General features: G+C 34.9%; 1 protein-coding gene across 1 annotated transcript in view; it reads right to left on the minus strand.

Moving 5' to 3' along the window:
• Positions 1-2863: 2863 nt before the first annotated feature.
• Positions 2864-22755, minus strand: part of LOC410655 (lachesin) — a 214929-nt gene continuing 195037 nt past the window's right edge. The window contains exons 4-11 of the mRNA XM_026445719.1: positions 21098-21111; positions 18899-19057; positions 15510-15638; positions 15164-15301; positions 11312-11461; positions 10841-10885; positions 3755-3820; positions 2864-3348 (exon numbers count right to left, since the gene is read on the minus strand). Of these exons, the coding sequence (XP_026301504.1) occupies positions 3179-3348; positions 3755-3820; positions 10841-10885; positions 11312-11461; positions 15164-15301; positions 15510-15638; positions 18899-19057; positions 21098-21111 (871 nt within the window). The 3' untranslated portion in view covers positions 2864-3178. The remainder of the gene's footprint in view (positions 3349-3754; positions 3821-10840; positions 10886-11311; positions 11462-15163; positions 15302-15509; positions 15639-18898; positions 19058-21097; positions 21112-22755) is intronic.

The following is a 22755-nucleotide window of genomic DNA, read 5'->3' on the forward strand; positions in this document are numbered from 1 at the left end:
ATGAAATAATAACCTCCTTCCATTCGAATACAATATTCGAATATCTGTGAATGTAAATTATCATTCCAAATATTCGAAGCTTTCTCGAGTTTTTATTTTATCGTATCACTCTCGTAAAAATGAAAATAGATATAATTTATTCTTTCAAAGGATATTAAATAAACGATTACACGTTTTCCAAAAAAAAAAAAAATCCTTATAGATACGTCTTACATCATCGAATAATAAAAAGATTTTAAATTCGTTTCCTCTCTTCTTCCTCTCTTCCTTCCCCCCCTTTTTTTTTACGATCACTGGAAAATGGATACGCGAACGATCCCAAAACGGAATATTACACTGTCCGTGACATTACCCGCGATCCTTTTTTATCCTGCCTCACAGTCATATTGGTATTACCTCTTTATTTATGCTCTAAAAATCGCGAATAATCAGCTTTCTTTCAAATATTCAAATAAGGTACATTACATTTACGAGCTGGTGTTATCATCGAACGAATCGATGATCCGATTCATAAATATTATAGTCGAGAAGGCAGTGAAAATTCGATTGAAAGAACTTTTCCTTCATTTTCTTTCATTTTCTTTCTTTTTTGAATTGTTATGTTATTCGCATCGAATGAACGTTATTGCATATTACATTAAGAGAAATCTGATGAATCGATGAAATATTGCTAATTTTTCGAACGTTCGTCGATATTTACGAGCAAATTAAAAAATGAAGAAATTATCTGCAATGAAATAAAGTCGAAATATCGTCGTACCGATATACCATGTTCAATTTCAACATATTGTACATCTATTTAATTTTTATATTAAAATTTTCAATTCTAAAATCTATATAAGCTTTCACACGTTTTCTTCGTACGTTCTTTTTTTTTTCTTTTTTTCTTTCTTTTTTTTTAATAAAATCTATATTTAATTAAGCCTATAAGTTTCAATTTACATTTGACTCGTATTATATATTTATAAACTATATAGTAAAAGTCAATGACTTTTCTTCCGTTCGATCTGAGATTTCTAAATCTTCTCAGACGGAAACTTCGTTACAAAAATGTATTAACGCACTTGCATGTACACTTTGAAATATCGTTCAATATTTATAATTTCGAACGATAGAATCAGTAGAAATTTCTTAAACGAAAATTTTATTTAATTTCACGATGGATCGATCGATCGATCGATCGATCGATCAACAAGAATATCAAAGAAATGATACTAGTTTAGAGGATTATTTGGAAATCTTCTTGAAGATAAAAATTTGAATTTCGAAAATATGCTGCTTCGTAAGATCTTTAAAATTTTTGTTTTCTAAAATTCAATTTTCTGGATAGAACGAAAAGTATGGTAGTGCTTAGGCCTTTCTTGATAAAAATTGTACAAAATATTTCATTAAATCTATCAATAGTGAAAATACATTGCGTCGAAACGAGCTGATTTACACAAACTTTCTAATTCTGTAATTTCTGATTTCAACTTTTTGATCCTCCAAATCAGCACATCCCCTCGATAAATTTTCACACAGATATATATATATTTATATATATTTATATACTTCGAAAAAACTTGTTATACAATTTTTGTTGCACACGTTATGTCACAAAAACGGAAAAGGATACTATTCTTCATACTGATCCATGATCTTTATCGGGTTATATTCAGCCACCATTTTTTTATATTATCATTATTTATTGATGCAGTTCAAGAGCGTCGAAACGATACTCTCAGTCTTTGAATAACACTATAATCTAAAGTACTATGTATAGTCATATTATATACACATATCCTATGCATATACAGTATATGTATTTTATGTATAATCATATATAATATACATATATACGTTGTCTATATATATATATATATGTATATGTACACGAATGCTCGTTCGATATAAGTTTTCATTGGTACGAATACGAATCACTGGAGGCTTCCATCGAGGCTCTTGCTGCTATTTATTTCAAGCTCGCTATTAATTATATAATACTCGATTCTAACTAGATCTCTATACGTATATATATATATATATATATATATACTCTTTCGTATTAACGATCTTTCCATCTAGAAAATGACTAACTAAAAATGAAAGAAAAGAAAAACTAGGATCAGTAACTATTTTATATAAAAAAAAAAAAAAGCAAAAAAGTTATATTGTCTAGTTAAAAATATATATGTATATATATATATATATATATATATATATATATATATATATATATATATATATGTATATATACCTGAACGAATGATTTGATTTTTTTTTATTTCGAGAAAGCCTGTCCGGCTTCGATAATATTTAAACGTTATTAAAATTCTGATAAAAAGTTTGTAAATAATTTACAAATTTTAGACATAATCCCTGTCTTTGTATCCTTTTTATTATTATCTTCATTTTTTTGTGATACCTTTCTGCACCATTCAATTATAAAAAAAAATAAGGAATTTGATAAATAAATAAATAAATAAATAAATTAATTAATTGATTAATTAATCGTTACCAATCATTAATTAAATAATACCTATAATATAAAATAATATAAATATTATGATTAAATATGTATACATTATAATTCTAAATTAGAAAATAAGAATTAGAAATAAGAATATGTTAAATACGTTTAAACTACATACCTAAACGCAAGTGATGGATCGAAAGCAACGAATAAAATTCAATATTGACTAGCTCGAAATATCATTCATCATTTGAGCATGTTCCAGACTCTCGTTGCACACCTATTAAATTCAATTCCAGAACAGGATCTCCTATTACTTATTGCTCGCCACGTAACGTCCGCCATGATGAAAAACGACTATTTTCATCCTTAACTCTACGAAATTACAGTTTCTTTTTCTTTTTTTTTTTCTTTTTATCTTTTTTCCCTTTATACCTATGATTTAGGCTAGTATCGTTACGCAATGATAATAATAATAATAAATAATAATAAATAATAATAATAATGACAATAATAATAATAGTAATTAATGTCTTTTTACAATAGAATCGATGATGAGTGATGGTCAGCGCGGATGACGATGATTCGATAAAATTTTTTTTATCCCCGAAATATAGAGTCCCTGAGCGACGATGGATTTTTAAGTGGATTTACAAATTTTCGATGGCTCGCGATCGAAAGGAGGATCCGATGATGACGATGATCGGCCTGCACGCGGGCCGATCCTCAAGCCGGATGCAACGTTCTTAACTGAGGGTGATGATGACGGAGGTAAATGGAGAATGTGGCCAAGACGAAAATCAAGCTGAAAGAGTTCTTGCTCGACGCGGCGGCTGAATCCTCGTAATCGTCCTCCCCGTTTCCGCTCGTTTCTTTCCGGCCACGTAACTTCAGATCTGCAAATTTTGGGGGATTGCGTTATTCGTGCCGCTTTATTTATGGAAAAAGAATTCAGAATTTCGGGGGGGGGGAGAAAAAGATTTGACGAATTATGAAGGGTTAAGATGGTTATTTTAAGCATTCGTTCTTGGCTCGATCGGTTTTCCCGTCGTTCGTCAATTTTTCAGGGTTGAGAAAATAGTATACGTTATCTTTGGAACCTCAACTCTTCTGGAATCTCGTTTCCTTCGATTCGTTTCTTTCTTTTACGATCGATCTTTTCTGGATTTTTTTTTATTAAAAATTTATCCAGAATCACCGAGAATTAATAATTTTTTTTGTACCCTCGTTAAGAAATTAATATCGATAAAAAATATTAATATTTTATTAATATTATATTAATTATAAGATATAATTATTTACCTCTTTCTTTCAACATATCTTGATTCCCTTCGAAAATATCGTTCCCCGAATTATGCCTCAGTTTACCTGCAACAAAATTAAATTCACTCTTTTCACTATATCTCTTTAAATCTATATTCTATTCGTTTTTCTTTTCTAGATAAAGGAGGGAGAAGGAGAGAATCGTGGACTCTTATCTGGTTCTTCTTTTTCTTTTTTTTTTTTTCTTTGCTGAGCGAAGATTGTGGGACGAGGGTTGACGTTAAATACGAATGAAAATGGAAAAATGCGGTTGTGCTTTTCATCGCAAGATAGAAAAACCGATCGGACGTTTTGTCGAAATTGAACCCAAATACGTTTGCCACCGTGAAAAACGCGCCTTAGGACGCCGTTGCTGTATTTCCTCGAGTAATGAGGAAGGAGGGAGGGGAGGGGGGAACTTAAGAACATGGGAAGCCCTGTTGAAAAATGTATAACGTATAACGTGCTAAATTGTCGCCACGATCGGGGAATAATTGACACGTTTCCCCCGATAGGTATTGGTAAAAAGATTCGAGAAAATTCAATTCTACGGGAGAGCATGGAAATAAAATACCTCCTCGCAAGGAATCTAAACGAAAATCCAAAGGAAAATCAATTTAAATAAAATTAATATCGAAACGGGGAATCTGAAGAAAAATTTTGAACGAAAGTTCGAATGAGATATTTACCTAAGAAGCGATCTATTTCTTCGCAAGGTGCAATGGAATCGTATATAATTATGGTTCAAGCGATTCCAGAAGGTAAAAAGATTCGAGAAAATTCGAAGGAAAATCGATTTAAATTAATATCAAAATCTGAACAAAAATTTGAACAAAAGTTCGAAATGAGATAAAGACGTTTACCTAAGAAGCGATCTATTTCTTCACAAGGTGCAATGGAATCGTATATAATTACGGTTCAAGCGATTCCAGAAGGTAAAAAGATTCGAGAAAATCCGAAGGAAAATCAATTTAAATAAAATTAAAATCAAAAGGAACTTGAACAAAAATTTGAACGAAAGTTCGAATGAGATAAAGATGTTTATCTAAGAAGCGATCTATTTCTTCGCAAGGTGCAATGGAATCGTATACAATTACGGTTCAAATGACTCCAGAAGGTAAAAAGATTCGAGAAAATCCGAAGAAAAATCGATTTAAATTAATATCAAAACGGGGAAAAATTTGAACAAAAATTCGAATGAGACTTTACCTAAATCTATTTCTTCGCAAGATGCAATGGAATCGTATATAATTACGGTTCAAATGACTCCAAAAGATAAAAAGATTCGAGAAAATCCGAAGGAAAATCAATTTAAATAAAATTAAAATCAAAAGGAACCTGAACAAAAATTTGAATAAAAGTTCGAATGAGATAAAGACGTTTATCTAAGAAACGATCTATTTCTTCGCAATGGAATCGTATATAATTACGGTTCAAGCGATTCCAGAAAATGAAGAGATTCGAGAAAATTCGAAGGAAAATCGATTTAAATTAATATCAAAACGGGGAATCTGAAGAAAAATTTGAACAAAAGTTCAACCCAAATCTATTTCTTCGCAATGGAATCGTATACAATTACGGTTCAATTCCAATTGATAATTAAAAGTTTGGTTTAGGCATTGAATATTTAATCCACAATGTGACCCCGCAATTTCGTGATTTTGTTCGTTAGTAATACCGTGATATTTGCTCTAAATCCCGTGGCGGTGGGTACTCATGCAGAGAAGAGCGGGCAGAGTTCAATAAAGTTGACCTATGGCCCGAAACGGCTCTATAAATCTTCCATCGAACGCAACGTCGCCTCTCAATCTGTTAGCATCAAAATATTTTGCATATATCGATTTCGGACCTTTCGACTGAGTACACGCAAATGCGGCTGGACACTGAGCCAATAATAAATCCAGGATTTTTCATTACGGTAGGAAGAGGGAGGAGGATGTGAAAGGGGGGAGGGATAAAATGGGGACGAATGTCCCCCTTATTAAGAAATAACGTAATTAAACATATGAATCGAGATCGATCGTGGAAATTAATAAAGATATCGATATTGAAATCCATATCCATGCATGATATATCCTCTGCGATACCGGTCGTTCTTTTTTTCTTTTTTCACCAGAATTAATCATTCGTTCAATTCGTGCGCGATTTTAATAAACGTTATGCGGGCAAGCTTAGAAGCACGATTAAATTTGAGAAGAAACAAAAGTGTAAAGTATATTTGTTTCCATTTAAAAATAATTTTTAATCTTTCCTTTCGGGATTAAATTCGAACGGGGTGAGGAGAGGAGAGGGGAAATTTTGAAATGAAATTTTTCACGTGGACGATGGAAATGGAATAGAAGAAAACTTTCAGTTAATTAAATATGACGCGAAAATATATTTGCAAAATACTTTTTTACAAAATGTAAAAATATATATATACATATTGTAATTACTTATAACACGTATACGAGAAGTTTTTAACAACAAAGTATTTCCACGTACGAGAAAGCATTCTCGAGGATTCCGTTAGGAGGAAGTCTCGTCCTACGACGAGAAAATTAATAAATTCTTAATTATATTGAAACTTATCACCACTTATTATTATACGCATTATTGTACACACCTAAACTCGACTCGAAGGTAAATTAGACGATAATTTCATAATAAATGCGCTTTATTAGTTAAATTATCCGTTAATAAATTCACGCATCGATCTAGAGATAACGGATTACGAGTCGAATATTAATTAGGAAGAACAATTACCCGCCTTTCGCTTCCTCCTTAATTATAATATATCAAACGTGGTTAAGGATATACTTGGGCATAAACCGAATTACAAATGATCTAGTGCGGTATATAAGATCATGAAAATGAAGAAATCCTTCTATTGTTCATTTTTCAAAGAGGGATCCTTGAGAAAATGTAAATGTGGTATAAATGAAAAGAAGCTTCGCAGGGAACTGGTTCAAAAGGAAAGAAGATAATAGACATAAAGGTATATCGGATGATATAGTGGGGAATGGTAGCTGGTAAAAACAAATCTGAAAGACAGAAAAAAAAAAAAGAAAGAAAGAATGAAGAACGAAATCTGATATGACTGCATTAAAGCAAATAATTGAATACACTTTGATTTATACATTTATACATAAGTAACATAAGTGAATTTGTAAGTCAATAAATTTGGAAAAAAATTATATTTAAAAGACACGTATTTTCTTTAAGTACTTTTTTTGGAAATCGTCTTTTCCCTTCATATTGAATTTTTTATATTTTAATGGAGGATAGCTTAAAAATAAGTGTTCACGTTAGATGTAAAGAAGTGGAAGGAAGAAAAAAAATCCCTCGATTCAGAATATTTTAACTAAAATTTTCCTTAAGAATGTCCTCTTTTGAATAATGGCTCAGATAATACAGTTTCGAAATAAGAAAAAAAAAATATCCCTTGATAGTTAAAAAGAAAAAATAATGACAGGATTGGAAATATCGCGAATAACTTTGTTCGAAGACCGACGAAGAAAAAACGAACGACTATTTATAAAGGAACGTTTTAAACATTTATTTATTTCCCGTTCTCTTTCACACAATTTATATTTTAAAATTTTCTTTCATCCCAAAAAAGATTACACAATGCAATATTAAAGGATATGATAAATAAAGAGAAGAAAAATAAAGAATTTAAACCAAAAGTAAACAGAGATATTTCTTCTTCAGCGCGACGAAATTAACGAAGCTGAATAATAAATCGCGGGATAATAATTTATTATTATCTCTTCTTTTTTTGTATCGAACTTGAAACTTCCGGGAAGAATTTTCGGGATATATTTGTACTGCGCGTGTGTTCATTCAGAAACAAACAAACGCGCAAAGTTGTGCAAAAGCCTGGCGTTTCCCTTCCTGCAGGGAAAAAGGGGTTTGATGAACAAGGTGTAAGTTCAAAATGGCATTCAACCGTGGGCTTTTTACGGAGGCGTTCTTCTAAACGTCTAGGCTCCTCGGTGAAACGGGGGCCTCTATCGACTTTTGTGCGTCTTTTTCGCAACCGGCTGCCTGTCGAAAGCAAATGAGATGGTGGGCTTGTAAATCTGACACGGCGGTTCCTATTCATTCACGATTTCACACAGAAATGGTTCCTCGTCTCGGGCTTGAAAAACGAGCGTCGCGATCGTGTTCAACGATGGACTGTCCTTGGAAAGGCATTAAAATAGTCGGGAAGGAGGGGGAGAGCAAAGTGTGTGTATGTATATATGCATATAGGAATACCTTATGAATTTCAAACGTACCGATTTTGTCAACGCTCCTGCGTATTTTTCGCATTACGCTCGACAACTTGATAATGGAAATTTTTATATTTGAAATAATAAAAAGGGAAAAGAAAATTCCCATTTCTCTTACGCTCCAAACAATTTGATAGTCAATTCCAAGATATCTTCAAGTAAATTTGATTTATTTTTCTTTAGAAGTATTATTATATAAAAAAATATTATAATATCCTTTTTACAATCGTTTCAAGGGATGATATTTTTTTTTTTAATTAATTTCGAGATCTTCTTTCCTTACTTCTATTAAAAAAAAAGAAAAAATCATCGAAATTTACTCTTCCATTTTCTTCGAGGTAAAATATTCGCAGAAATATTACGTTACTCTTAAATCAAAGGGAAAAGTGAAGGATTCATCCCTATCTGTTCCCCTCCCCTCTCCTGTTCAAAGGTTATTTGAAACAAGACACGTCTATCTGTAAATTTGCGCTTTTGTACAGCTTTAAAACAAACAATAGGGCGGAGAAACCGCGCGGAGGAAAAACGAGGGGAGGTGCAGTGATAGAGTGACCGAACGATATTGTGGGATTTTGTCCTTCGATAGCCTTAAGCGGCCAATTCAATTTACACAGAGGAGATACACCGGTGTACGTACGGACGTACGTTTTATATGGCCTCGAAGGATACCGACAACGAAGTATGCCAGCGGTTAACAAAATCGATATCGAAGGTGATGCTGGTAGCTGGTGGCGTGCATGCCCAATGGATATAAAAAGTGTCGATTTGTTTGCCAGAAATCGACAAAGCTTAGTAACGCGATTGCTCACTGGCTAAAAAAAAAAAAAAAAAAAAAAAAAGAAAAAAAAGTTGCTCGGATATCCCACCCCTCCTCCTCCCACCCCCCCCTTTTCGTCTGGTTCCCACGTAGAGATAGAGGTATATCGTATCGCGAAAGTATCTTTTTTCTTTTTTTTTTTTTTTTTTTTCTTTTCGACAGTCGTTTAAAAACAATTTGAAACGATACGATTCCTCGCTCTGCTTCGAAATTGCATTCGTCCCCTAATTATTCTTTCTTCGTAAAATCAAAGAAGGCGATGCGTGTATCTCATTCTTTTTTTCTTTTTTTTTTACAACTAAACGATAGAGAAAAATTTCTTTGAATTTATAATTTCGCTCTATTCGATGCATTCGTTGGATGAATGTAATTATATTTGAAGAAGCTTCGCCAGGATGGTTTTGGTTAAGAAATAAAAATAAAAAGAGAAGAAAAGGAAAGGAAAGAAAGAAAGATAATATGGCGGGATACTTCGAATCGTATCAAAGAATTCCATTATGATAAAAAGGAAAACCGTGGGGAAAAACGGGAGGAAACAATGGGAGAACATTCGTTAAAATTCTCGCTTCTCGCTATAAAAATTCATAGGGAAGTTGTCGACATCCGGACGAGGAGGTGGCCGTTGATAAAAATGCATTTATACAAAAAAGTTATATTGGCATTCCATCGAATGGAGCTGTCAGTGTGCATTTAACATTGCGCGAGTAAAATACCAACATCGATTCCCTTTGATATCTTCGTTCTTCCGTAAACATTCGATCAACGTCAAACGAGTAAAGGGGAAAAAGAAGAGAGAGAGAGAGATCCTCCCCTCCCCTCCAAAAAAAGACAAAAGAGAAAAGAGAGAACTTAACCGAGTTAAAGCTCATCATTTCGTAAAAAAAAAAGAAAGGAAAACGTTACAAGCGAAGCGAAACGCCAATAATGACCAAGTTCGATCAATTTCCGGTTGGTTATCAGCTTACAGCGAACAAAACTAATCCTCCTCCTCTTCCTGGAGTTTCGAATCGAGCGCGTTAACCCTTCCCCGATTCGATTCATCATAGGAGGAGGCAATTTTATTTTCGAAAGGGCGACACGCGATTATCCATGGGCGAAATAAGGGTAGGAAAGTACGTTCGCGTACGTGAAAAGGGATGGCTCGTCTTTTGTAGAAATTACATCCGAGGATGTGCACAGTTGGAGTGGGGATGGATTGGCATGCACAAATGCCTCGACACTCGATCTAATTAATCAGCGACCCGTTATTTCACCAGGCAAGTACCTTACGCCGCATCGTTCGGCAAGTAGCACTTGGCGCACAAAGGGGAAGGGGACGTGTCCTATTCCTCGTGAGATGAAAAGATAAAGATACCGGATCGGTCGATCCGAACGATAGAGTGATAGCGAGAACAACAGGTTTCGGGGTTGATTCGTTAATAATATTTTCCTTTCCCATCGTGGTGGAGATTTTTTTGCAATTTCGAAGGGAGGAGAGAAGAGGATAGAGCTCGTCGATTTTTTCCCCCCAAAGATTTGCATCGCAAATTTTTGAAAATTTTTGATCGAGGTAATATTTAATCGTTGGACGATGAGTCGTAAGAGATTCCGGTTTCGGTTTCAAATCGTTTCGTAATTGTATTCGAAACCACTAATGCATTAACATCGCTACAAATTGATTCAATTCCCTAACCTGCTATTTGGATTACTGATAATTTGTTCCCGATTTAAAGGTTCGTTTGTATGTATGTATGTATTTATATATATACATGCGTATTAATAGCGTTTGGTTTAATTCTAGGCAATAGATTGGATAATTAATAAATAAAGAATTTAAAGGGGGCGGTGCTCATTGACATATCGGGGAAAATTTCATTTTCTGGTTAATCGAACCGGATTATATACCTTTTATCGAGCAAATTTCCGAAAATATTTTTCTTCGGATATTTATTCGCAAAAAAAAAAAAAAAAAGGATTAAACGTCTCCCTTGCTTTCGGAAAAGTAATTTTTGTGATAAATAAATTCCAACTTACCTTTGTATCTTGTCGTACTTCCGGTAGAATTCGAGGACGCGATCGCTGAAACATGACAAATCGCGTGATAATTCATTTCGTTGAACGTGAAATTATAAATAAAACAATTTTGAAGCCAGAAGTTATTAAACGCTTTTACGAAAGCTTAGGAAGAAGCTTCATCCGTGTTCTAAAACTTTCCAAAGATTTTAACTCCTTGTTACTCCTAGTATTATGACTGGAAGTTTACACGCGCAAACACTTCACTTTAATGCAACATAGTTCCCGGAACTGTTAAACGATAAAATAAGTCATAATAGAATTATTTTACGATTAGTTTAGTTATTTATATACACAATGATCTATAATTTCCTTTTACGAGTCTAATTAATTCTGATAAAATTGAAAATTAATTACCACCAGAAGGAAATTTCTATTCTATAATTTTATATTGAAAATTTCAATTACGAACGAATTATTTGAATTACTCACGATAAACTTTAATGGTGCCATCGGTGTCCCCCAATGCGTTCCTAGACACGCATTTGTACGATCCAAAATCAGACGGACCGACCGAATTTATCGTCAACTTCATCTGAACTTTGTACGCGTTGTCCACCAACATGGGCTCGTACTTCCCCCCTGCGAAAATGCGAAAGTTGTTTAATCCAAGAATATTAAACGAAAAAATTAATATTAATAAACAAATATTCTTAATCTTAAGCGAAGGAATCCCCGGCTAAGAATTCCCCGAAAAATGAAATATTCTTTAATAAATAATAGTGTCTTGTACAGCGACTCCAGATTTTTTTAATAATTAAAATTTAGTGTACATCATCCATTTAAACGGAGCGAACAGCCGTATTGCTGTTTCACCGTCTAACGAATATATTCCATCCTCGTTTGCGCAGGTTGTTTGGATGCAATTAAAATCGCCTTTTTTTTTTCTAAAAAAAAAAAAAAAAAAATATTATTCGTTCTAAAGGAATATATGTTTTATGAAATAAAACATTTACTATCGATAACTGTGAGGAGGAAAATTTCTTCTTCAATTCCTAAATATTACTATCGAAGATAAATTTACTTGACTTGCTAATTATTCTCTATTGTCACATCGAATATTCAAAGTATCTGTTTATTAAATTACAAGTATTATCGAACGAGTATTATAAACTTGTTTTAATTTTTATTTCGGGATTCGGAATTAATCTCGTTGAACAATATTTTCGTAAATGCTACTCTATTTTAATTATCTATTTTCCATTAAAAAAAAAATTAAATAGATAATAATAATAATAAAAGAGAATGACGACCGATTTTTATCCATTATATATCTACTTGGTAACGGCTTAGCTGCAGATTTTTATACAAACGCTTCCCTCTCGTACTACATACGTGTGTTGAATATTACTAAACAAATTTAATCATATTCTGAATAAACTCTTCCGGTTACGATATAATATTGAAAGTTGGAAAAATTCTGAATAGTTCGTCCGTAAAAAAAAAAGAAAAAAAAAAAAAAAAGCAGGAAGAGTCCACCGATGCAATATCGAAGCAATATATTACACGACGTCTCGTGAAAGGGTTTCTCTTTTCCCCCTCTTTTCTTTCTTTTTTAAAAATTCGCGAAAAAAAACCTGTACACGGATAATAATTTTAATAACGGCTAAAAGTAACAAATTTTATAAATATTCGACAATATATCGTGTAAATTTTTTCTTTTTTTTTTTTTCAACGATAAATAAATATCCTGACGATTATCCTATCCACGATGAGACGATAAATAGAAATATCCTTCACCTCGTCCCGTTTTCGAAACGAATCGAAGAAATTCGAGCGTTCTTTTCAAAAGCGAAAAACGCGTCACAATAGTTCAATCAGTTTGAAAGATGGCCCCGCTTGTTCACCGTGCCCCCCCTTATTTTGGTATTCGTCATGCACCTACGCTAAGTTAACGTGATTTCTGTTTAGATCGACACCATTCAGAGACATTTCCGTTTCTACGACTCGTAAGATTCTATCGAACGAGATATATATATATATATATATATATATATATATATATGTATGTGTATGTGTGCTCGCATTCTATGAAGGGTACGTGGATGCAAAGCGAAATAATGAAATGGAAGGAGTTGTGCGAAACGATCGAGGATGTCCATGAATCGGTTTTCGACACGATTCAGAGAAAACATTTCGCAACGATTGAGAAAAATATGCGTTGAATAAATTTTACCCGTTTACACTGGACATCATGACGATAATGGATGCGTTTTTTTTGTCATTGATTGTTACTTTGAAATAGAAGATAGTCCAATTCCGATTAAAATAATCTCTCCACGATCGAATGTTTCGCAACGTGGTTTAGTTTATTTACGAAGAGGGTAGCAATAATTCGATAAATCCAATTCTCTTTTGCAATTCAACGTTTCACTATGATAGTTGCATTTTGAACGATAGAAAATATTAATGAATCTCAAATTAAACGCCTGATCTTATCTAGGTGAATCGAATTCTTCATCGTATCTCGTAATATAATTTAAACTAATGTTAACTTATACCTAAAATGCTGATGTTTCACGAAAAATTCGTGAATGATCCAAGATTTTATTGGAGAAGGAGGTTGATCGACGAAGAGATTGCTTGTTATAAATTTTTAGTCCTTTTTTAAGAAAGAAAGAAAGGAAAGGAAAGAAGAAAAAAAAATGACGAAAATACGACGCACACGACGATCGAAAGACGAATGAATTTTGCTGTAACCCGATTGCGAGATCAAAATTCGCATTGTACGCGCTATTATTGGTTTCGATACAGATATAGCAAATATCAACGAGGCTGGCGACGTAATAACGACAGGAGAAAAGGGGCAAACCCTGTCGTTTCGATCTTCATATACATACACACGCATCCTCAACTCTCCTCCTCATAAATGCCGGATAAAATCGTGTTATAGCTCTAACGTCCTGCTTCGATCCCCCGATGTATTATTCAAAAGCTAATTCTGCTCTGAATAACCGAGCGAAAGGTAAATCTGACGAAACATTTGGCCCAGGCGCGTGATGTATCAATCAGATAAACGCACTAGGCAGTCGATTTGCTTCTTTGATCGGCCGCCCATCATTCGATAAAAGGGAAATCCGTATATATATATATCAAATAATTGGAAATTGGACGCCAAACTTTAAACAATTCTTTCTCTCAAAGGCCACCGTTTTTCACATAACTACATTCATCCACAACAAACTGAAAAGAAGAAGAAGAAGAAAGTTAAGGCGGCCACAAAAATAAAAAGAAAAAGAGTTTTATTGCAACGGTTTGGTTTGGATTTCGAAGAAAAGGACGAGCGAAGGTGTTGTCAACTCACCGCCAAAGTGGTAATTGAAGAGGAAATAAATTGGAGCGTGGAGGGAGGGAGAGGAGGAGGAGGAAGTTGGAGGAACGCGAGGCACACGTCGAAATGGATTTGACGCGAGCCACTAAACGGGGGTAGAGATCGCGATACGGTGGAAATATATACGGCGAGGATCTGAAAGGAAGGGTGGATCGATGGAAAGAGTACTAAAGCTGGCTTTTATAGGGGCGAGCATAAAGCGCGGGGTTGAACGTTTATACACCGCCTTCTTGTGCCCGTGCCCGTGTTTATGCGTTTGGCATAGCGGAGCTTTCGTTATTCAAAGAGCTCGTTACTCTTCTTCCTTGGGGATAGGGGCATGTGCAACAAGAGAACGCACCGTGCCCCGTGTAATTATACCTTTGGAAAAGGTTAGGATCGATCCAGGAAGAGAAACGGTTCAATGGTCGATACACAAGAGGCACAAGCCGGTGACGACCGGCTAGTTTTCGAGTAGATCGCATGGATTCGCTCTACTTGGATTTTACTCGGAAAAGAAACGAAAGGATTCCTTATATTAACAATTTCTTTTTCTCTTTATATATAATTATGAAAAGGGATCGTAGATTATTTAGGTTACTCGAAAAGTGGAAAGATAGATAGGATAGGGAAAAAGAGAAGAATGGAATTCATCTTGGATTCATTCAACTTGCGGGTTGAGATAGAATTTAAAGTATTCGAGAAATGCTAAATAAGAAAAGTTTCGACCAAAGATAGGATTCTCTTGTATTAAAAATATTTTTCGATATAATTAATATAACGGGAAGGGATAGAATTCGTCTCTTCGATCTGTTAAATGTATCTTTTTACACATGCACTCTTTATGAAGAGTTGTTATAAGTTGGAATATTATTATACGAAAGGGAATGTGGAAGAAGGTTGAGAAGCACTGGTATGAGTAATTAACTATGTACGCGAGGAAAGAAAACAGTGGAATCATTGTTTTAACCTACCTTGCGGAACTATTTCGTCCTTATCCCTTGTCCAATAATTGATGGATTTGGGATAAGCCTCTGAGAGGCACTCGAGAGTCAACTGTTGTCCCTCCTGGGCGCCCACCAATTGATTCTGTACCCAAATCATGGGCGGAACTGAAAAGAAGAAAAACAAATTTTCCATGAATAAACGTTTGTCTTTTCCTTCAACTTTAACTTTCGCATTTTATCATTACCGAATAAATAATAATAAATTTGAATAACAAGGATTAAAGATAAAAATATTTGAGAATAATTAATCGGTTAAAAAGTCTCGATACAAAACGACGATTAAATTTTCCTCGTATAACATTTTCTTACTTACATTGGACGGTGAGCATGATCCTTTTGCTGACCGATGGTGGCACGCCGTTGCTCGCGATGCAAAGATAGAAACCCATGTGCGATCGATCAACTTTCGATATATTGAAATTTGGCCCCTCCACGCTGATAACTGAAACGAAATAAATTTCACATACACGATACAATTGTAATACAATTCAATGAATTCGAAGTAAAAAAAGAAAAAATTTATCAAAGCGATTTTCTTCGAATTAGAAAATAAATGGTGTAATTATCTCTCGTTGGAATCAATATTGGTGTACTTAGACAGATTTTTACATTTAAAAATCGTCTCGTTGAATACGAATACGTTTCCTCCGCTCTGTTTTTATTTTTCACCGGAAGTTTCGGTGAAGAACTTACACTTTCAGACAGTTTCGTATACGAGAGTGAAGTTTTTGAAACGGGCCCGAACAACTTTTTCACCGGTCGGTATATTTGCCGCCGCCTGTATATCCGCAATACGATGAAAACTGCGTCGAAATTTCCTCCCCTCCCCCTCCCCTCATAATTTGTTTTGGAAAGTAATCAAAAGCATAGCTGAGTTCACAAATTTTTCCCTCCAGTTTTTTTTTCTACGTAATTTTTAAAATTCGCAATTTTTATTTTATTCTTCTAGAGTGCATTAAATTGTATCCCGAAAACGCTACGAAATGATTTTACACGCATAACAATTTTCTATTTCAATTTGCGCGTTTCGCCAAATCTATATAAAAATATAAACCGCCGAATTTTCTTTTTTTCTTTTTTTTAAAAATTGTTTCGAAAACAAACTCGCATATTTCATTATTTCAATATATTATCGGAATGGCAATTGAAAAACAAAATTGTCATTACTTTTTTCCCCTCCCCCGTCTCTTTATTGTAAAATAAAATTCCCGTCAAAAGAGGAACGAAATTTTCTCGTTATCGCGGCGATAATAAAGAATCGTCTAAGAAATCGGCGATTGTTAAGCAACGTAGCCGAAGTTAGTTTGAACAGCTGTTAGACGGAAAATGAAATTTTTCTGTCTATACGGTCAAAGAGCTGAACGGAAATTTACAGGAAACAGGGACAAACCGAGTAACACAGTTTTCATGTTGTCTTCTCTACTCCTGCAGGATGGCAAATTTAGTTTACTTATCCGGAAGTCGAGGCGGTCTACGACCGTCCGTTAACCACAATTAAATCCGGTGGAATATTTGCGCCCTGTTAACAAACTGAACGATGTCAAATACGAAAGAACGAAAACGGAGCGAAACCTAACGAGTGAACCACAGTTGCCACCAGCCTTCCCTCCCTCCCTCCCTCCGCCGCCCCCTTCATTACTTTTCTTACAGAACAAAACGCAATTAACGAGCCACGCAGTTTACGCTTTCGAAATAGTTTCGCCATTGAATCGCGAGGCGTGTTTCTTTTGAATTTTTTTTTTTTTGAATCCGGCGATATCTGAACGGAACGGAGAGGAATTCGAGCGGATGAGATTCGATTAAAAAAATTACGAAATATTTTTACTTATTTTTTTTTTTTTTTGTATTTTTTATCTCTATCCCAGTGCGGATTTTTATTTATTCATTTTTATTTATTTCTTTTTTTTTTTTTTTTTTTTTTAATCCAAAAACGTGCGATGCGTCGATAAAGGGAAAAGGCCTCGTCGCCTTTCACGATTGATAAAAATATTTGTTCGAAAAATCTTTTGCAAGTTTTTTTCTTTTTCGATTCCCTTCTTTCGGACGATGTGGTAAAAGTAAAGTGAAAGTTACAATGTAAATAAGGGAGAATTAAAATTATTTTCGTTGAATGGAAAAGTTCGTGGAAAGCGCGTTACGACTTCTTTGAAAAGGATTAAAAAAGGGGAGAAAAGAAGAATTTTATAATTTCAGATAAAATTGTAAAGAGATTAAAAAGAGATTAAACACGAATGCGTGAAATATGCAGGGAAAAGAAACGATGTCGTAAAGATTGAACGTGAAATCGAATTAATTTACATCATACATTTCGATTAAATTTTAATATTAAAATTTCAATCTTCCACTTTCGACTTTGCCCGTGCGAGAGGCGAACGACGAATGAAAACGAAATCGGTCGAATTGGTGAATCGAAACGACTTTGAACACACAATAACGCTAATTCAATAGATTTCCACGTGTATCACGTGAATAATAAATAAACTCGATTTCAATGATAAAAGTTTCGCGCAAAATTTCGAAATAAATATATTGCAAAGGCCTCGAGTATATTCGCAAATAATAATAATGGCTTCCTTTTCTCTCGCGCATCTATCATAAAATAACATTTCACTTTGTCTCGACCCAACTTTGTCCCTATTCCAACTTTTAAACCAAATGATAGCAACTAACATTCGTAACAAAACAACTATCGTAAAACGCGATCCAACCGCGTTTTATTTATCTCATTTTCGAAACTTACATAGAAACCTAATTCCTTGAGAGAATTCATCATTCACATTTATTTTTTCTTCAACCCAGAGTAGAGAATCAAATCGTTGCAGAGATTCGTTCGTAAAAAGTTCGATAGCTGCGGATCGATAGTCGGAAAAACGATAGTCGGAAAAAGTGCGAGATTGCCTTATCGTGCGTTTAAGTAAACAGCAGTCGTAATTTGTTTCATTTCGATGGAACGAAGCAGCCCGGTGCAACTGTGAACGCTGAATTCGGTGAATACGCACAGTGTTTGCCAATTTCAATGCAAATATAGCAGATCTTCCCTACCTGTGCAAACGTATCACCCACCTCTAACCTATTGGCCTTGCTCGAACACGCTGTGTTTGCGCTCCCCCGAGACTACAAGACTCGGTTACACCGCCCGCAAATCTGGCGGATATGCTTCCACGATTTAACGCCCGCCCACGAAAAATCTTAAATTCGCTTCGCGGGGATATTGTTGATATCGGCGAGGCGGCGCACCTGCGTCGCGTCGTATCACTTTGTCTTTCGACGTTTCGAAGAATTGGACAGTGAGTATCGCGTCGATTGAAAAAGTTTAATTGGATTATGAACTTTTATATCGAATATATATAAAAATAAGAGCGAACTTTGACGATCAGGATTGTAACTCGTTACATCGCGTAACATTACATCCAAGTTTTACATTTTCTACGCAATGTAACATGAAAAATTTTCTTTCTTTTAAGTATTCCAATAAAAGCGAAAAATATGAAAGATTAAAAAAAACGAGAGCGACGAACGCGTTCGAATGCATCGAGAGAAATCGTGTCGATTAAAAAAAAAAAAAAGGAAAAAAAAAAGAGAGAAAAATAAAAGATAAAAAGAGATTCGTCGGGATTCGATTCGAACTTTTTAACTACCCGAGAGTAAAGAAGATACAAAAATGAAAAGTGGTATATAACTTGGATGAGGATTGAAACTGACCATTCGTCCCGTTTCCCAGGAGTATCGACTTGCCATCCTCGCGCCGCCAGATGATGTTTGGCGCCGGTGATCCTGTCGCTTCGCAGTGTAAAGTCACTTTACTGTTTTCAGGCACCACCATGTCGGTGCTGGTTGGGTAGTCCAGAATATTCGGCGGAACTGTACAACATCATTGAGAGAAAACGGTTATTATTACGGTTAGATCCAAGTTACCTTAACCTAACCCCTTCTCCGTTAACATGATCTCCACTTTTGTCTCATCTAATTAATTCGTGTTGGAAAAATAATCGAAGAAAGGAAAGGGGCTGATTAAAATCATCCCTACGAATATTCTTCTCTATATCGCTGTTCAGAGGAGGAAATCGTCGTCGTTCCTTTGATACTCCGCAACAAAGAAGATCGGAATTTCGGTCAAAGAATAAACACAAGAGGCCGGCTCCTTTTGAATATTCGCGCCATTCAAACCGACACATCCTTTTTAAAAATTACCCGAGACGGAGATCCCCCTTTGTCCCGTAATTTACCAACGCGTCGCCATCATAATTTCGAAACCACTCGTAAATTATTCGCTATAATAATAATTTCTAAGCCGTCTCCTGATTCGCGTTACACGCCTGCATCTTTGTCGGATGCAGACACATTGTGTTACAGGCGCACGTTTGATATCATCCACCGGAGCTCGGAGCTTTCCAACTCTTCCCCGTATTGTTGTACGTTTTTATCATCCTCTTCTCTCTCTCTCTCTTTCCCTTTCTCGCAATGAGGTCGGCAACGAGGTGTTTTGTGGAAATAAAATTGCAACCTGTTTTCAGTTTACGAAGCATAAATTCAGATTTATCTGTAGGGATGATCTGTTACGGCGGATCATAAACATCCGTGGCTACGTGATTTGTTGCGCGATATTGGCCGGTGTGTATTGTTACTAGCGCGTTTAACATTATCCCATTAACGGGGAAAAAGGGGCCGGATCGATAATATCGTCGATATCTGATAAATAATCGCGATAATCGTTGATCTCGCGTGCAGATTGGGAGGAAAAAAAAGAAAATAATCGCGAAAATTTTGCACTCGCGAAATTATTCCATAAATATTGCACCGTTTCTCTTCTCTAATTAATAAATTAACGAACAATACAATAATATATTTTCAAGAAACGTTCTTTCGAATGCGACAAGAAAAGAAATATTATTATTCGGTAGAAATAGAGTTTCTTCAATTTTCGTTTCGAAACTGTGAAACGTCTCGTATCTGACACGAGCATCTGGAAAAGAGAAAAATGAAGTTCTCCGCGTTTATCGGTGAATTAGCCGCCCAACGTGTGCCATCCGACGTGTGGCATTGGCGGCGGCTCATGCGTGACGCTTCGCCGCCCCTTCCCGCGCTCCTCTTCTCGCGTGACCACGCGTGTTTGCGTTTTAAACCGGGAGAATTATTAATTAATAACGCGGGTTTCTTTCAACAACGAGTGCCCATGCTGGGGCAAAACGCCTTTTTTAACTTCGTAATCATTAAGCGATCAAAACAGCGGAGCGGAGATTTATTTGACTGGTTGATACGCGAGGGGTTGGATAGATTGTGACGTTACGAGACAAAATTCGGACAAGTTTGAGGAAAGTGTATCGTGCATCCACATTTATGGTAAAACTATGGTAGAAATTTCATTCTCGAGGATGGTATTTCTCGCATTTGTGGACGTTGATGATTTGGTTTCTCGTAGAATACTTTGTAGGAGGAGCATTTCAGAAGGATTATTGTCTCGATTTCAACGTTGAATTCGAAAACAATAAAGGGATCTGTTTTTACTTTCCATCAGTAGATTTTATTTTTAGAAGTGTATTTTAATGTGTTTCGATTCTTTAAATATCTTAGAGAAGAAAAGGTAGATGTAACAGTAGATGGATAGAAGCAACAGTTGAGCTCAACATTTTTAGTGAACATTCTAATTCATTATTCTCCATAACGAGCTCAGTTTAATTCTATCTAAATATATATTGCATATCCACTCGACAAAGATTCGACAAAGATTCTCCATCTCGTTTATATAAATCCTCCCCAATCATTTATCGATTTATCTACTTTCTATCTGGTGGAAAGCTCTTTATTATAGAAGTGTATTTTAACGGTCGATTCTTTAAATATTTCCTTGGAAGAAAAAAATAGACAATAGTTAAATAGTTGAATTCGACATTCTTCGTGAACTTTGAACATCTAACCTAATTCATCATGTTCCATAATCAGCTCACTTTATTTTTAAATATCTTTACTCGAAGATTCGATAAAAATCGTCTCCAATCATTTATCATTTATCTACTTTCTATTACAAGAAAACTTTATTGTACTTTAATTAATAGTATAAAAATGATCGATTTTCTAAATTTTTCCTTAGAGAAAAAGTAGATATACGAAGCAACAGTTGAGTTCAACATTCTTCGTGAACTTTGAACATTCTAATTCATTGTCCTCCATAATAATCTTACTTTACTTCTATCTAAAAGATATTGCATCTTCACTCGACAAACATTCGACAAAGATTCTCCATCTCGTTTATATATAAATCCTCTCCAATCATTTATCAATCGATATCTATTTTCTGCAAGAAAACTTTATTATAAGTGCATTTTAACAGTTGATTCTCTAAATATTTGCAAACAAAAAAAAAGAAGCAACAGTCGAGTTCAGCATTCTTGCTGAACTTTGAATACTCTAATTCATCGTCCTCCATAATAAGCTCACTTTGCTTCTATCTAAAAGATATTGCATCTTCACTCGACAAAGATTCTCCATTTCATTTATATATAAATTCTCCTCAATCATTTATCAGTCGATATCTACTTTCTGCAAGAAAACTTTATCGTACAAATGTATTTTAACGGTCAATTCTCTAAATATTTGCAAGAAAAAAATAGACACAACAGCGAAGCAACAGCTGAGTTCAACATTCTTCCTGAACTTTGAACATTCTAATTCATCGTCCTCCATAATAAACTCATTTTGCTTCTATCTAAAAGATATTGCATTTTCATTCCACAAAGATTCTCCATCTCGTTTATATAAATCTTCCCCAATCATTTATCAGTCAATATCCATTTTCTGAAAGAAAACATTATTGTAGAAATGTATTTTAACAGTCAATTTTCTAAATATTTGGAAAAAATAGATACAACAGCGAAGCAACAGCTGAGTTCAACATTCTTCCTGAACTTTGAATATTCTAATTCATCGTACTCCATAATAATCTTACTTTGCTTCTATCTAAAAGATATTACATTTTCACTCGACAAAGATTCTCCATCTCGTTTATATATAAATCCTCCCCAATCATTTATCAGTCAATATCCATTTTCTGAAAGAAAACATTATTGTAGAAATGTGTTTTAACAGTCAATTTTCTAAATATTTGGAAGAAAAAATAGATACAACAGCGAAACAACAGCTGAGTTCAACATTCTTCCTGAACTTTGAACATTTTAATTTATCATCCTCCATAATAAGTTCACTTTCTATCTAAAGGATACTGCATCTTCACTCAACAAAGATTTTTCGACAAGGATCCCCATCTCGTTTATATAAATCCTCTACGATCGATCCAGTAACCGGTTATCACGTCATCGTGTATCGCATAAGCATAAGCGTCGAAAAAGCGAGGGGCGAGTGGACGATGGAGAGAATTCGTAAAATGACAAACGGTGAAATCAATCGGTGCTCCATTCGGTGGCCGGAAATTCGCGTTCGCGTGTACATACAGGCCACTGTCCCCGGTATTTTCGAGGCGATAAATCCATCCCCCTCTCATTCCCATTCCGCTTACGGGGCGAGTTTCACCGGTTGTCGTAACACTTAACGCAACAATAACGTGT

Source organism: Apis mellifera, linkage group LG16 (assembly GCF_003254395.2).
Source record: "Apis mellifera strain DH4 linkage group LG16, Amel_HAv3.1, whole genome shotgun sequence".
In the NCBI taxonomy this organism is placed as follows: Eukaryota; Metazoa; Arthropoda; class Insecta; order Hymenoptera; family Apidae; genus Apis; species Apis mellifera.